Source organism: Odontesthes bonariensis, chromosome 14 (assembly GCF_027942865.1).
Source record: "Odontesthes bonariensis isolate fOdoBon6 chromosome 14, fOdoBon6.hap1, whole genome shotgun sequence".
NCBI lineage: Eukaryota > Metazoa > Chordata > Actinopteri > Atheriniformes > Atherinopsidae > Odontesthes > Odontesthes bonariensis.
Genome location: NC_134519.1, coordinates 20,055,042 through 20,066,580, shown reverse-complemented (window position 1 = coordinate 20,066,580; position 11,539 = coordinate 20,055,042). Strand labels below are relative to the sequence as shown.

General features: G+C 39.3%; 1 protein-coding gene across 1 annotated transcript; it reads left to right on the top strand.

Annotated features, from left to right (window-relative positions):
* The first annotated feature begins 2,961 nt into the window (after positions 1–2,961).
* tfa (transferrin-a) lies at positions 2,962–9,281 on the top strand. The gene is made up of 17 exons (XM_075483403.1): positions 2,962–3,071; positions 3,187–3,335; positions 3,865–3,967; positions 4,073–4,264; positions 4,614–4,743; positions 4,955–5,010; positions 5,693–5,856; positions 6,016–6,169; positions 6,265–6,428; positions 6,541–6,637; positions 6,743–6,763; positions 7,050–7,214; positions 7,371–7,521; positions 7,702–7,769; positions 7,874–8,055; positions 8,656–8,848; positions 8,975–9,281. The coding sequence occupies exons 1-17, from the start codon at positions 3,032–3,034 to the stop codon at positions 9,016–9,018; spliced, it is 2,073 nt and encodes a 690-aa protein (XP_075339518.1). The 5' UTR covers positions 2,962–3,031; the 3' UTR covers positions 9,019–9,281.
* Positions 9,282–11,539: the final 2,258 nt, after the last annotated feature.

Below are 11,539 nucleotides of genomic sequence, written 5' to 3'. Positions count from 1 at the left end.
GACATGAAAAACTAAAACATGGTAAGACTAAGACCTTATAGAGAAACTAAAAACGTGGCAAAAACCCACAGACATGACAGCGTCCATGGCTGGTGAAATCCTGTCAGACAGGGTGGGGTTGGAAGGACACGGATGCGGACTCCAGAGGTGTAAGGCAAAACTTGGTTTATTCAAAAAACAAAGTTAACAAAGGGTGAGGCTGAGCCGGAAGACAAATACCAAACTGGGGCATGAACATGAATATGACTATGACTATGACTAAAGAAAACAAAAGACTTGGCATGACACTAAAAAACACTTATCTTTGATATGTGGCGTCGTGGCATGAGGGGTGAAAATCAGGGAAAGGATTTCACAACATGACAGGGGAGCCTGGTAACTAAATAGTGAACTGGGTGATTGTGAATGAGTGCAGCTAGGGGACAATGAAAACAGGTGATGTGAGTGAAACTAATGAACTGAGTGAGGGAAAAACAATGGCAAAACCTAAAACAAAACATGAACTCAAAAACCAAGACATGACAACCTAAAACATGATAAAACTAAAAACATGGGGAAAACCCCATGGCCTTGACAAGATTAGTCTTTATACTGGGAGAAGTAGAAGTATAGTCACTCACCTGGTCAATAATGAGTCAGCAAAAACAGAATTACCCATCAAAATTCAGCTCTCCACATAAAGTGTTGCAGAATCTGCAGATCCGCCTCTTTTTTTTTTCCACATCTTGCTTTTGCTGAACTCAGATTTTGCCGGCCTGTTCATTTTCAACCATTTGCTTCTCTTTTCCCAGTAATACTTGTTAGTGCTTCCTGCCGCCTGCAAGCGCACAAAACTCTGGAAACTCTGAAAATGTGCACATACGGCCATATTCATCCTTTCATTTTTGGATTCTTTTGAAAATGTCTTCTTTCATTTCAAACCAAAATGTTTCTTATCATCCATGTACGACCAAGGTAGTGACGTATTGAATGCACTGCACATTCTGGTGGATGTATCTGTAATGAGCCATTTAGATGCAGAGTTGACTTCAGAGTTGAAGGCATTTTTCATCATGTAGAAAGGGCTAATTCAGTCTCAGCTGTGTTTCGACATCAAACCGACGACTGACTTTTAAGTGATAAATGTTGTCTGGTGTGTCCAAGCTTTGCTGCCTAATTTGCCTCAAAGCATATACAGATACCCCCAAAAACTAACAAAAAACACTAATATGATTTGTGGTTTGTGGGGTCCATGTCACTTACTAATAAACTTAGTAGGACGTGATAAAAACAACTCAGACATAATCACAATATAAACAGGTAAGTACAAACTAAGGGAAGAGTTGATAATGAATTCTTAATTCATATTTTCGGTTTAGTTTATTAGTGTAGTGCCAATTCACAACAAAAGTTAACTCAAGGTAAGATAAACGAAAAAAAGTATAGTTTGTATAGTATTGTCAGAGCACATTTTTATGGGCTCCATGGCTCCACCTCTACATCCTCTTTTGTGAAATTTAGCCACGCACTTTTTGCATGAGCTTTCTGACGGACATACAGAGAGCCCTGATCCCATACAAAGAGAAAACAGAATAAACAAAAAAAAAAAAAATGAATAAAGTAGATAATGCACAATAAGAAAACCACTGTGACAGCAAAATCAGCACAGACTCACGCAAACTTCAACATCGGACGCAAGCTGGTGAAGTCCTCTGAATACCTAGCAGGACTTTGACAGCATGATTACAAATGAAGACAGATTAAATAAATCATTGCCTTGAGTGACTTGTAACTTTGGCTCTGCATTCCAGAAACAGCTGAAAATACTAATTTCATACCCCAAAAATCCTGCTTCCCTGATGTTAAAAACACACTTCAAAATGAAGTGTGTTTTTAAAGGTTTTAAGGGATATTGCAACATCTTGCAAATGAGAGCAAAGAAGAAAAATCGGCATGACCCTAAAGCCTCCTTTGTTGTGTAATGTTGACTCTGTAAATATAATGCTTAGTGTGCAAAAGTGCATCAAAATGCAGGAAAATGTCAATTTGGGTATCAGTTCTTTTTCTTTTTTTTTTTTCCCTGAAAAAGCAGAATAACTAATTCACATTACTGTCTGAAGTGGCAGAATTAATATTTAAAAATGTATCACTCAACTTCAGGGTGGGCTGTTGGTCTCCATAACTATTACAATTGGGAATTTGGCGGGCATCTTGTAGTTACAGTGTGTACCTTGACTGACGAGACATAATTGTTGTATGAAAATGTTAGAACAGGAATGCATCACAACCAAAAATGTCCACTATAGCATTTCTTCAAAGTAACCATGCATGCACGATGTTCTACACAACTTTTAATCTTTTTTTTTTTTTTTACTGATTTTTGTTGATTATTGTACTCAGCTATGAACAGTACATTAAATGGGATACAGATTATCCCATTATTATTTAAGTATTTTACTTGTGGAGTACTTTGTATTGTAGCTGGAACCGAGTGAGTGTTCAATAAGTGGCAAATGCTCTTAACAGATTGGAGAAATTTAATCATTAAAGGAATTCTAGGACAACTTTCTGCTTTTACAAACAAACACACTCATGATGAACAAGTTGCTTAATCAAATTGTCCACAAAAGGCAACTGCAGTGAAACCCAAACGTTGTGTTATTATATACACACCAAACACACGATACGCTCACAAAAATTACTTGAAATTGGAAAACAATCTGAACAACAACATAAAACAAAAAGTACCCCGAAAGCGTGGAAATGCCCGTCGGTAATCAATTTCTGCGCGTGGGTGATTCCATTAGGCGCAAACAATAGCCAAACTGTTTGAAGAGTGTCTGTGAATTTCCATTATGTGGACATTTCGGAAAGGCTGTGTAATCTCTGCGCTCCCGCGCGCCTGCACATTAAAGTCCACACGCACGCGCACCCCTCACAATTTGGAAACCTGAGCAAACTGAGGCATTTTATCTCTTGGACCGGTCCAGTCAGTTTTCCTATAAAAGCCAAGTGCTGCCTCCCTAAAACTCTGCTCACCCCTTCGTCCAACATGAAGCTTCTCCTCCTTGTGGCGCTGCTCGGATGCCTCGGTAAAAAAAAAAAAAAAAAAACTTTTCAAGGCTTGCTCGAGTAATTTCATTCACAGGTTGACTAACGTTTGCAATTACTGTTCTGTAACCTGACCTGCTACACTTTTGTTCACAGCCGCCGTGTTCGCGGCCCCAGCTGAGAAAGTAAAATGGTGCGTAAAGTCGAAACAAGAACTTCGGAAATGTTTGGATCTGGCAGCAGCAGCTCCCACATTTTCCTGCGTGGAAAAAGAAAACACCATCGACTGTATTATTGCAATTAAGGTGAGAAATGGACATTAGTACGAGCCTTATTAAATGAAGTGCTCAATAAACAACCACTATTTGTTACATCCCGATTAGAGGGACATTCATTCAGTGTTTGTCTGGATCAGTTTGCAATTACAAACTTCTACTACAATGACCACTTTGATAGTTTGTGTCAGCCTGAAATATGATAGAGATAAAATGAAATATTGAAGAACCTCAGTGCGTTTGTTGAATTGCCGACCTTTTTTTGCTGACAGTATGCTTGGATACTTTCCAACAGTTCTTAGCTTTTCATGTCTTACTCGAAAAGGTCATGAGCTTATTTCAAAAGCCATCAAGTAACAACAACAGGCTACTTATTTTAACCTCATTGAAATGTTGTTCGTCAATTAACAGGTAAAACTTTATTTTTTAATTTTTTTTTACTGTCACTGTATTCTGCTATCAATTAACAATCATATATTTGAAAAATACACGCGCAGGTATATAGTTGGGTGATTAAGAGACACTGCAGCAGCACGGTAATATGTGTATTATCTAACAGGCTGGTGAAGCCGATGCCATCACTGTGGATGGAGGGGACATTTACACAGCTGGACTAAACAACTACGACCTGCAGCCCGTCATTGCTGAGGACTACGGCCCTTGTAAGTCCCCTTGTGAGCTGTCTTCACCATTTGAATAAGTATAAGAACGTTTTCCATCTTGTGTTGTGTTTTTTTTTTTTTTTTTTTTTTCTCCCAAACACTCAGCCTCAGAAACCTGTTACTACGCTGTTGCCGTGGTGAAGAAGGGAAGTGGATTTGGCATCAGGGAGCTTGGCGGTAAAAAATCATGCCACACTGGCCTGGGAAAATCTGCAGGCTGGAACATTCCAATTGGAACTCTGGTGTCCATGGATATAATTCAGTGGGCCGGCGTTGAAGACAAACCTGTGGAGGACGGTCAGTGGTTTTCACACCATCCTCAGATGGAATTTAGCTAATAATGTGTACTTTAGGTCACAATTGTCGAGGTGCTGTAGCAATGTACAGAATGGTTAAAGTGCTGTGTTTTGGTTTTTTTTGGACATTAAAGCATGAATACCTTTTTACAAGAACTCCAAAATTAATGTATAAACTTATAAATTAACCTGCTATGGCTCTTTAATGTTGTCTGAAAATCCTTTAGACATTGAATTGTGGTGAAAAAATGTTTTTCCGTGGTGTCTTATCTGAGAGGGGCAAACGGCAGTGTTTGCTTGGATCGTCAGAGCATCAGTATTTTCTAAAATTCTTGCTATTTGTTTCACAGCGGTGAGCAGCTTCTTCCAGGCCAGCTGTGCCCCTGGGGCAACAAAGGGCTCTAAGCTTTGTGAACTTTGCAAGGGAGACTGTTCCAGGTCCCAAAAGGAGCCCTACTACGATTACTCTGGAGCTTTTCAGTCAGTAGCAGCTTTTTTTTTTTTTTTTTTTTTTTTTTCCTCTCACCTCTCCATTGTGACTTTTATTAATCTCTAACAAACTCCACACATAGATCTTATCTTATTCTACCTATAGTCTGTAATGCTGAAACCTGAACTGATATTTTGTTGTGAAAAAACCCACAAACAATCCAATAATATTGATGCAAGACTGGATTGTTCTGCTTAATAGGTGTCTGGCGGATGGCATTGGGGACGTGGCTTTTGTGAAGCATCTCACTGTACCTGGTCAGTGTTTGTATATTGGTTTCTAATATGTAATGAAATATTGACTCATTGCAGAGTCAGCCAACTAAGCTGGTCAAATGTTCCAAACTTATACAAAGAAACAATGTGCCATGGTCTTAATTCAGTTAAATGTATTTTTGTCTTCCAAAATGTTCTTGTTTGTCGGTAACTACAAAATGCAAAAACAAAGCCATCAGCAGGTGTGATCACATCTGTATTACCATTGTTGAACATTATTCACACAGACTTGCTTTTGTTAAATCTGCTTCATATTAGCCATTAATTTATATACATAGTAACCCAGTATTCACCAATTTATTTGGAAGTGTTAGAAAATAAACTTAATCTCTTTTATTATTTGAAGCTGAAAACTGCATCTTGCGACACAGTAAATATATTAAGATATAGAGTCTCAACAATCAAACATAGTTTTTGATGCAGGAGTGAATCCTTCGGAAGATACCATGAATGTTGAGTTTTATTCCACACAGATGTGCGGCTTGGTTTTACACACCTGGATTCAAAGTCACAGTTGTGATTCCCAGCCCTGTTTACATCTGCTCTGTGCATATTTGATAAACAGAACTTTTAACAAAATGTGGTGATGGCAGGATGGATAAGAAATTTATTTGGAGATTGAAAGGGAAATAAAAGTTGGATCGCAACCGTGTTTCTCCTCCAGATTCCGAGAAGTCCAAGTATGAGCTGCTGTGCAAAGATAACACCAGAGCGCCTATCGACAGCTATAAAAGCTGCCACCTGGCCAAAGTGCCAGCTCATGCTGTTGTCACCCGCAAGGACCCACAGCTGGCTGACTTAATCTGGAAAAGCCTCATGGCGGTTCAGGTAAAAGAAATATTTACATAGCACAAAGACTTTGTTTAACTGCCTGATAAAATGAAAAAGACCATAACTGTGCTGAAACATAGCTAAGCAGAGGAATTTCAGCTACCTCACCATACTAGGTGCTTTCTTAATGACTTGGCTCACTTGGTGTACTTTCAGGGCTTCAACCTCTTCTCCTCTGAAGCCTACGCCCCAGCCAAGGATCTGATGTTCAAGGATTCGACCCAGAAACTGGTGCAGCTGCCTCCAAACACAGACTCCTTCCTGTATCTGGGTGCTGAATACATGAGTATTGTCCGATCCCTGAAGAAAGGTATGTGTAAGAAACACACACTTGATGAGCAGGAAAACACGTGTATCAGACAGTTGTAAGCCTGGCTCATGGTCATGTTTTCCTTCCTCCTTCAGAGCAGACCCCAGGCACTACATCCCGCGCCATCAAATGGTGTGCTGTTGGCCACGCTGAGACCGCAAAGTGTGACACGTGGAGCATCAACAGCGTGAGCGACGACAGTACCTCCATTGAGTGTCAGAACGCCCCGACAGTTGAGGAGTGCTTGAAAAAGATAATGGTAAAACCAGATGGAAATATTGAAATCTGTTACCAAATTGATGAGGTTTTCTTTACTCCATTTAGTGGCATCAGATTATCGCTGATTAAGCGCTGTTTGAATTGTTGTGCAGCGTAAAGAGGCAGATGCAATGTCAGTGGACGGAGGGGAGGTGTACACTGCAGGGAAGTGTGGTCTGGTTCCTGCCATGGTGGAACAGTACGAGTCAGGTATGATGCTTAAATGGCAGAGAAATCACAATGTGCTCTGCAATCCTGTGTTTTATATTACACTTTTCACACGACTAATGTTTGCATCTTTGTGTTTCTCCACAGAACTGTGCAGCTCCTCTGCAGGTACTAAACATGTCTGTGATTTCTTGAGTTGGTGTGGAAGACAAATTTAAAAAATGCAATGTTTTTACTAAGCTTAAAGATTCATAAGATGCTAGATAAATGTATGGTGTAACTGCAACGACACTTCAATGACCAGTCACAAAAGCCAGAAGAATACTTTATGTGGCCATTATTATATTTAGTTTTTTCCATGGACATTTCCTGGAAAAATCTAGGGTCTAGCCTTATCTTCAAGCCTTTTGAATCAACATGTTTGATCGATCTCCTTCTGTACTTCCAATCTCAGCCTCTGCCTCCTCTTACTATGCGGTTGCTGTGGTAAAGAAGAGTTCAGGGCTGACCTGGGATGGCCTGAAGGGAAAGAGGTCTTGCCACACCGGCATGGGTAGAACTGCTGGCTGGAACGTCCCCATGGGTATCATCTACGATCAAACTAAAGACTGCGACTTCAGTAAGTGATCGATTCTTTGTCTTCAGTTTGAAAAAGCCATTTGTAAAGATAGAAATCTTTTATCTCGCAGAGAAATCATAGAGTAGATGCGTTCATAGCATCTCTAGCTGTCTCACATGGGAAGTCTTGTGTGACTGCGTCTTATCTTGCCCTCAGCTAAGTTCTTCAGCAGTGGCTGCGCCCCTGGAGCCGACCTCAGCTCTCCATTCTGCACCCAGTGTAAAGGCAGTGGCAAATCTGTGGGCGATGAGGCCAAATGCAAGCCCAGCGCTGATGAGCAATACTACGGCTATGCTGGAGCTTTTAGGTACGCTAGCGAGCAGCACGGAATTTGTTGTGAAAAGTTTGAATTAGGCTTTTCTGAGGAAAGAAAAAATAGAAATTCCTTCTGAAAATAGCCCGCGTTGTGTTTAATTTATTCAAATGTGGTTGCCATAATACCCTCTTGACTCCTTTCGTCTAATATCGTGTTTATCATATCACGCAGATGTCTGGTCGAGGGTGCTGGTGATGTTGCCTTCATTAAACACACAATTGTAGGAGAAAACAGTGATGGTAAGAGGTGGACGCGAACACATGATCAAATGATATCTCCACACATTGTTTTCTGTGAAACTATGACATTCCTCTAAACTCTGTTTCACCTTTTCGCATCAAAGGTAAGGGTCCTGAATGGGCTCGTTCTGTGATTTCTGATGAGTACCAGCTGATCTGCCCCGGTAGGGGTCCAGCACCAATCAGTGACTACGCCTCTTGTAACTTGGCCCTTGTGCCTGCACATGCTGTGGTGACTCGCCCAGAGAGCCGCAGCGAGGTGATCCGCATACTCCAGGACCAGCAGGTCAGTAATTAGCTTTTAGGTCACATGTGTATGTTTTGTGTACATGAACAGGACTGTGGATTCCATTTTGTGAAAGGGACATTTTTGGCTCATTGTTGTTAGATTATAAGAAGAATTGTTGTATATTTAGATTGCTCCCATTTCTTTGGGGGTGGAGAAAATCAAATTAGCACTCGTTTTCTGGTGCAAAATCTTTGGGATTATTCCGAATTTCAGCCGGACAGATATACAGTTTGCCAAAGAGAAGCTTCCGATCTGAACATTTGAGAGGCCTGATCCAGTAAATGTTTTCTATTTACCTTGAAACCATGCAGAGTTCCTTAGCAGCCACTTTTCCTGGTTGTTTAGATAGTTGGATGTATGTGTCTTACACTTACTTTTAATTATTTTGAGAGCCGAGAGTGAAAAAAATTGATCAGCCACTTTCAATAATCATTTAATTGGTTCTGTTGAGATTTGGGTTTAAAAAGGCTTTTTTACCAACAGGCTTACAACAGAATGCCAAATACAGCGGTCCCACTGAGGCACAAATCACAGAGTCAAGATTGAGCAAATTTCAACGTAAAATCCAAAATGTTCATTTTGTTCTTTTCTGACCAGACCCAGTTTGGAACCAGTGGCAGTGACTCTTCGTTCAAACTGTTCCAGTCAGACCAGGGAAAGAACCTCCTCTTCAAAGACTCCACCAAGTGTCTCCAGGAGGTTTCAGCTGGAAAATCCTATCAACAGTTTTTGGGGCAACAGTACATGACTGCCATGTCCTCACTTAGGCAATGCAGCGAAACTGCCTCAGGTTTGTGGTACTGGCATCAAGAATATCAATTTGGACATTTATTAAGAATAAAATGTTGTTTGCAGTGCACACACACAATGAAAGACTCTGCATTATTAAATCAACTGTCTTCTCTTCTCCCATCAGATTTGGAGAAATCTTGCACTTTCCATTCCTGTCAGCAAGCATAAGGGTGGCGTGGACCGTTGCTATTCTTCAGTTGGATTTGTGAATCAATCACTCACCCACACGTCTTACATTCCACACCCAAACTGCATGGTGTTTTCCTCTAACTGATCTTGTACAATTAACATAGAGATACCACAAATCAAATCAACAGTCACATGGCCATTCATGTTCACATATAATTATTTTAATGCTGCTGAAACTATATGTAACACGTTAACAACTGCCTGACTTTTCTCAAATAAAGCCTTTTTAAAATGCTCTTGAATGTGGCTGGTGTGGTTTTTGTTTTTGCACCGTTAAAAAGAAACGTACATTTCAGTTCTATCCTGTTGTAAGTATCTCAACTGAAAGAGAAAGTCAAGAGATAAAATTACACTCCCAGTCCCAAAGAGAATCTGGGATTCAGTGTGAAATGCACATAGAAGCCAAATACAATGAGATTCAATCTGAGATCCAATTCTAAATTTGGTAGACATTGTTCCTGGCATCAAATTTAAAATGAGTAGATGTTTTTGAAGAATAGAAAACACCTGGTTTGTTGTCTTAGTGCTATTTTCAATTAAACATAGGAATAACTAATTTGCAAAGTTTCCTAGAAACGAGGTTGGATCAAGTTAATACCCGTTCAAACAAGTGAACCTTGCAAAAGAAAACTCCTGGAGGGGGAAGCTGTGGTATCCCAATGGCCCCTGCAGTTCAGTTCAGATTTATTTAGGAGGACAGTATCCACCGTGCACGTTGCTACACAAAACGACAAGGATTTATCATTCCAGAAGACATTCTGTTCAAGGCAGATTATTTTCATTACCGATTAATCTGTGGTATATTTCCTTGACTAATCATTTAACCATGTGTTCATACAAAACTTGGCTGTTAAAATAAAAGATGATCTATTGCAATTATTTTATTTATTTGCTTCAAACACAAACAAAAAATGATTTATAGGTTATTGTGTCTTTTACAAGAAATAAAAGACTTCAAAAATAAATGCCTGCTAAAGCTTCAATTCAATGTACCCCCATCATTTTGTGTCCATGAAGTGGTTCTGATTATTTTTAGTTCATTTTGTTAGAATCAAGTCAGGTTTACCTTTCTACTGTCTTTGTGGTCATTTTGTCTCTGCGATAGGATCGTGTCAATTTCATTCACTTTGTGGTCATTTTGAGCTTCGGTGGCCATTTAGTTTTTCTCTGTAGTCATTTAGGTTGCTTTTAATACCCCTCTGTCATTTTGTGTCTTGTTTTGGTGACACAGTGTTGCTTTGTGGTAAGGGGCGCAGCGTCACCTACGCAGGCCGAAATGTGGTCACCCAAAACATCACTTGGCGGGCCCACGCGCTCTCACTAACATGAGCTGATTGTGCGACGAATCACATAGAAATGTTGCCTCGAGGCACTTTAACAAGTCAGAGAAAAGTTAACAGAAATATGCGTAGTTAATACATTGCTAAGAGAGAACTAAATCTGAATGCAGATTTAGAAATATCCCTCTGATTGAGTCTGAATTAGATTATAATTAATAAGATTATACACATGATAGTAATGACAAAAACAGTTACAGACAGTATGATACTATCGTCTATTATAAACAGTTGTTGTTGTACTAGCAATATTTGTATCGATTACATTTGAATCTTTTGAGGGTCAGTATTTTCATACTTTCACTCTGTAGTGTGCCAGTAAGACCAAAACATTTTTTAACCCTGCATTTCCTGGAAAAAAAACAACTAATTAGTGCTAAAATTTGTCACCGTGTGAGACACATAGGTAACATATTACCAGGACTATCAGCTATGACCAAAGGTCAATAAAAGGTCTTTATTCATTGTGTCATTCATTTATCTGTTTATTCATTAATGATCATTTATTTCCAGTTGAAGTTATTTTTCTGAGTTCAAACATATAGTTTGGCAATTGATAACCTGTTTAGTATATCAAACTTAACTGTTTTAATTTTGTTTATTTCTATCAATCAAATGATTATGTCAAAGGCATATTGTCAGATCCTGACCTTATTGAATGGTGATGCCATCAGTATGTATAAGAGGGGAGACAGAATTTTGTTTAAGGCCCCAATTTGACCAGCAGCAATCCTGTTTGTGGTCATTTTAAAAGAAAATTTAGTGAGGCAATTTTGTATCTTTTTCTGGTCATTTTGTTCTTTTTTGTGGCCACTTTTCTTCTTCTAGTGTTCATTTGTTATCTCTTTTGTAATTGATTATATTGTGTATCTTTCTGATCAAACTCCCCTGAACCCTTGTGCTAAACCAGATTATAAATTCTTCTAAAAGGCATCAGAGACATCTTTAAAGATTTTAAGGACCTAGTTCTCATGGAAATGCTGAAATTTCCATTTTTCTGACCACATAAAGAAATGCAGAGACCACATGGACTATATGAAGTTTTTCGTTGTTTTTTTCTATCTCCAATATAAAATGATTCTGAGGCTTGTTTGATCAAATGATTCACGCTCCTCTATCACATGACCAAGGGAACGGCATCAAATTTTAATTTCCCCGGAAGT

Excerpts from the sequence above, each read along its gene's own strand:
- tfa (XM_075483403.1), top strand. The coding sequence starts at position 3,032 with ATGAAGCTTCTCCTCCTTGTGGCGCTGCTCGGATGCCTCG. Across the intron at positions 3,336-3,864 it reads ACTGTATTATTGCAATTAAG|GCTGGTGAAGCCGATGCCAT; the intron begins GTGAGAAATGGA and ends ATTATCTAACAG. Across the intron at positions 7,770-7,873 it reads TGTAGGAGAAAACAGTGATG|GTAAGGGTCCTGAATGGGCT; the intron begins GTAAGAGGTGGA and ends TTCGCATCAAAG.